Here is a 5098-nt window from a genome sequence, read left to right on the forward strand (position 1 = left end):
AAAAAACTTACCAGTTACCATGGTTAGTGAGGTCCGGGAGAAAAAGGCGTAGATATGTTATTTTGTAAATCCCTATTATTTTCCCAAAGAATCCATTTGGTTAAAAACTAGAAGGAAATAACATAATAAACAAGAAATTATAGCATGCATAAAGTGCCATTATTGCATATAGGCCATTCTTTAAAAATATTTCTGGTAAATAATATATATTAAAATACTCATAGTAAATAGTATAATCACAGTAAATTTACCATAAATATTCTTCATAAATGAATTATTTACTGTAGATATACTATTTACTAAAAAAATTTAAAATATATTATTATATTTACCATAAGTATTTGCAGAAAAATGCTATCTGTCCCAAAAAAATTGCAACCCCTTCACTGTAAGATGTCGTTTGTGGGGGGCCCGTAAGCAAAAATTTCTAAAACAGAAATCATTCTAAACGACATAATGGAAGAAGACTAACAAATGGCAATTGACTAAAGTTTAGTACCTAAATACCAAAGCTTTCAAAACAGAAATCTGACTGTTACAAGTGAGAAAGTTAGGGAACCCGTGGCGTAAATTTCACCCAAAAAAATTATTGAAAAATACTTAAAGACTATCACAATTAATGGAAAGCGAGTTCTACATATGAATACTACGCTGGGAGAAACATTTTTCAGTTTCTGATACTTAGCATCATCAATACTCTATAGCAATGCAGGCTCTAGACTTTTCGGCTAGACTTTAGATCGTCTTTATCCCATTTTTTTATGCTTTATTTAATATTAATTATATGTACCTATAGTTATGTATTCTTCCAATATATTATTTTAGGTTGACAAACGAACAAGAAAGACAAAACACCGAATCACTTCCACGACATTTCTAGTTAAAAAGTCACTTCCACGACTTCCACCACCGTGCGCCGAGGCCTTCTTGATGCCCGCCGGGCAGAGGTCAACACGGTTTAGACAACCCATGTCTCTCCTCTCCTCTCCCATTGTATATGAGTAGTGGGCATATATATTTAATTTTATGATGGGTTCAAAAGGAAAATGCTTTTCTATCAAAAACAAAAAAAAAAAATAATAATAATAATAATAATAATAATAATAAAGCTTTTTTTAACGGGTGCAGCGACAAAAAGACACAACTCAGAAGCATTTGACAATGATTGGTTTTATGTAGTTTAGTACTGTCATTCAACTCCTTTCACCCCCCGATAGCCATCAAAGATCCAAAGCCCCTCATTTACCATCCAAGTACCGTTGACTTTGCGAGCACAGAGGTATTTCATGGCTTCAGCTTATCATTTCTATCTCATTTTCATTTTCTGCTCCTTTGAGTACTTGTTGATGCTTTTATTACTACATTGGAAATTTAATGTGTGTGTCTGTGTGTATATATGTATGTGTATTTTCTTTACTTGTATTTAAGTTGGCCGTGAAAGTTTCTTTGGATTTCCATTCTCTTCAAGGTTTCAACTCCTTTTTTTAATAAAACCTTTTTGTTTATTGACGTAGGAAATTGGAATCCTCTAATATTGTATTAATCGGAATCCTGTTTTGGATTTCAAATGATTTTGTGTTTCATTCATACAAGTCAGATCCAGACTTGGATATTGTTTATCTAAATTATGTTGGATACTTACCTACGGTGTTCTGGGTTTTGATGCCAGTTATCAAGTGGGTGTTTCTTTCTATGAGAATAAATTTTACAAATTCTCTCTGAATTATATAATTTGTGTCAACTTGTCCCTTAAACGTCCAAACTAAGTTGTTACTAATTTGTTTATTTGTTACTAACTTGTGACTCCTAGTAATTAATTTGTTTATTTGGGAGATCTAGTATTTTGCTCAACGTCTTACTTGAGAGCCTCAGTTTGGAATAGAGTACTGTCAATGCAATTGCTAATTAACGTGATTATTCCAATTACTATATTTAGTATCAAGTTAACAAGTATAGTGAGTAGCGGTATTTTTCGATATGTTATTCTGATAACTAGATTTGTCATTAAAATAAAAAGAATTATTGTACACATCAAATACTATAGGTTCATGATCTCTCTCTTGTAGTAGCTGGATTTGGGTGGAGATATTCCTGCGTGGCGACAGTGTAAAACTACAAAGCCAAGAATCTTGCTTAATGGGGATGTAGGTATTTGAGTTTAGTTAGTTAACGAAACTTTGAAATGTTTTTTCTTAAGCTAATTTATTTAGCTTCAAACGTCTTGTATTGAGTTGATCATCATTTTGTAATCCAGCATAGATCGGTTCCAGAGTAAAGGAGTTGCTCTCGTACTAGGAGCAGTGCACGGCGTTGTTTTGGCCGTCATTACCATTTTAGTTGCGCTTGCACTGAAGCAACAAAATCCATTCAAGACACACTACTCGATCACGGTGGTCTTTCTGGTAGACGTCATTATCTATATCGCGAGTATAGTACTGAGCATCATGCTCAAGGTCGGTTTCGCCCAAGAGGTGACCATATATGCTAGCATCTTGTTAGGGTTTCTTGCTGCCCTGTTGCTGATTCTCATCATGGTTCGGGTTTTGGGGTTGGTCCTTTTGGCTTTGTTGGGAGTTACAGTTTTCTTATTAATTGCTTATATATTGCTATCATGTTGGCATCGTGAACTGCCGCAACAAAACATCGCCATTCAGGTAAAATCTGCGTATGTACATAGTACTGATTACATATGTTCTAGAGTCCTAGACACACATTTTCTTCCCTCGTGATCTTTTTTGAATGTATGGAGTCCCGTCCTCTTAGTTAGTGCTCTTGTTTCTCGCTTTCTTGTTTGTTTAAGTTGTTTAATTAGTAACATAGTTAAATGTGTGTGTGTGTGTGTATTGTATAGTGCAAACTAAGAACATATTGCTTCTCTCTCTTTAAGATGCGTATTTACGTAAGTATGAATATAGGTAGTGTTTGGTAGCTTGTATTGTATCGCACTATATAAAGTGTATTATATTGTGTTGTGTTATCATAGTATGGTGTTTGGTGTCATGACATACTGTATAAAGGGTCAAAATATAAAATTTTAAAAAATTTAGGGTCAAAAGTGTAATTTTTAAAAGTTTTAGGGTCAAAATGTAATTTTATAAAAAAATTTGGAGTCAAAATGTAATTTTATAAAACAAGGGGTCAAAATTTAATATTTTTAAAAATATATATTTCCATTATACATGTATTATATTGTGTTGTGTTATCATAATATGGTTTTTAGTGTCATAACATACTATATGAGTGATCAAAATATAAAATTTTACAAATTTAGGGTCAAAATGTAATTTTTTTTAAAGTTTTGAGGATCAAAATGTAATTTTATAAAAAATTTTAGTGTCAAAATGTAATTTTATCAAATTGAGGAGTCAAAATTTAATATTTTTTAAAAATATATTTGCATTATAGCCCTCAATTTTTAAACAATTATAAGCAGTGGCATAACGATCTATATTGGTCCAACCTTAACCTCCAGTTATGCGCGAACCCCACATGAATCATAGATTTACTATAGAATAATACACTATGATGCGCTAAAAATAAGTCATATTTAATAATATGATATGGACGGTATTAATTTACTATCTGTGACATTATATTAACATTTTTATATATAATGTGGTGCTTTAATACGGTTAAATAAACATGTCTATATTGTAAATCTATCTTGTTATTCATGAAGGACATAGCTCCATGATCAACTTCAATAAACATAGGTAGATTGACCTTAACGTCTCCTCTTTTATTTCCCCTTTTGTGTCCCCCAATAAGATCTTAAGACATCAGTTAATTTTAAAGATATTTTAATTAATGTGATATTAAACTTTAATTGATGTATCATAATATTATTAGAGAGACATGAAAAAGGCAAATAAAAAGACACAGGAGTTAAATTCTAAATATTTGTTCTTATTAATTAATACATTTAGTACTCACTTTATTATGTGTTGCCTACATGCCGTCTTTGGATGATGCACATAAGGAGGAGGAAAATGATGAGCAACCAGAAGACAATACAGGAGGGCCTGCAACAAAATGGATTACTGTTTTTAATCGGCCCTGCCACGGAACCGTGCAAAGATGTCGTTATAATGTTAGAGGCGCGAGGCTCTCCCCAAAGATTGCCAAGGGAAAAAAGGACGGGTTATTTATCAGCTGTGTTGCTTCTTGTTCCAATCTTTGGGCTCTGATCATGAATGATGCAACTGGTTTCTCAGATCAAGTATATAAGCTGTCTCCAAATTTTCTTCCCCATGAATGGATCGAGGAACAATGGAATAAGGATTTTCATATCAGCGCAATAGCCGGAGCGGATAATGGAAGTTCATTAGTTGTAATGTCTAAAGGGACCAGGTTTTTAAGGCAACATATTGTAGTGAGTGATTCATTTCCATATGAGTGGATTATTAATCAGAGGAAAAATGGATGTTATGTAACTGCCATGGCCACTTCGGAAAAAAGGTGGGCAATTGTTGCGTCTGAAGGCGCAGGCTTCTCTAAACAGGTTGTTGAAGTCCATTCGAAGTATCCAAGTGAGCATGTTCGGGGAAGGTGGGACAGTGGCTACGACATCACTGCAACGGCGGCGAATGCCGACCGGGTTGCTCTTGTTCTTAGCGTGCCAAGGACTACAATACCAACATACAATAAACAGGAGACATACAGAAGTTCTGCTTTTCCTGAAAGACATGTCCACGAGTACTGGGACAAGGATTTTTATGTTTCCTCCATTTGCTATGGCCGAACGTTTTCGCTAAGTGTATGGAGACAAGCTATGGTTTGCTGAGCTGTCATTGTAAACAGAATCTGTCACTAGTTTAATTTTTGTTACAAGTCAGTTTTGTAATATATTACAGCTCTGGTGAACTACTTGTGTAATTAAAAGTCAATTTAAATAAGCATGCTCGAATGGAAGTTAATTGAGCGATTCTCATACTTGAAGCATTCTCTAGAATATTCTCTATTTTTTGCTCACATTTTGGGCCAATTTGACATTTCTATGCTGTTGAAAATTTTTGTTGTTGTTGTGTTGCTAGTCAGAAATTACAGTAACTAGAAGCATATAGGTCTTTGGTAATTTTTTTTTTTCAAAAATATCAAA

General features: G+C 33.6%; 1 protein-coding gene across 1 annotated transcript; it reads left to right on the forward strand.

Annotated features, from left to right (window-relative positions):
• The first annotated feature begins 3952 nt into the window (after positions 1 to 3952).
• LOC21384919 (casein kinase 1-like protein HD16) lies at positions 3953 to 4783 on the forward strand. Its single transcript, XM_010091980.1, has one exon. It carries the CDS (start codon positions 3953 to 3955, stop codon positions 4781 to 4783), a length of 831 nt encoding a protein of 276 aa, XP_010090282.1.
• Positions 4784 to 5098: the final 315 nt, after the last annotated feature.

The sequence above is a fragment of the Morus notabilis genome, unplaced genomic scaffold (genome assembly GCF_000414095.1).
Source record: "Morus notabilis unplaced genomic scaffold, ASM41409v2 Scaffold7306, whole genome shotgun sequence".
NCBI lineage: Eukaryota > Viridiplantae > Streptophyta > Magnoliopsida > Rosales > Moraceae > Morus > Morus notabilis.

Excerpts from the sequence above, each read along its gene's own strand:
- LOC21384919 (XM_010091980.1), top strand. The coding sequence starts at position 3,953 with ATGCCGTCTTTGGATGATGCACATAAGGAGGAGGAAAATGATGAGCAA.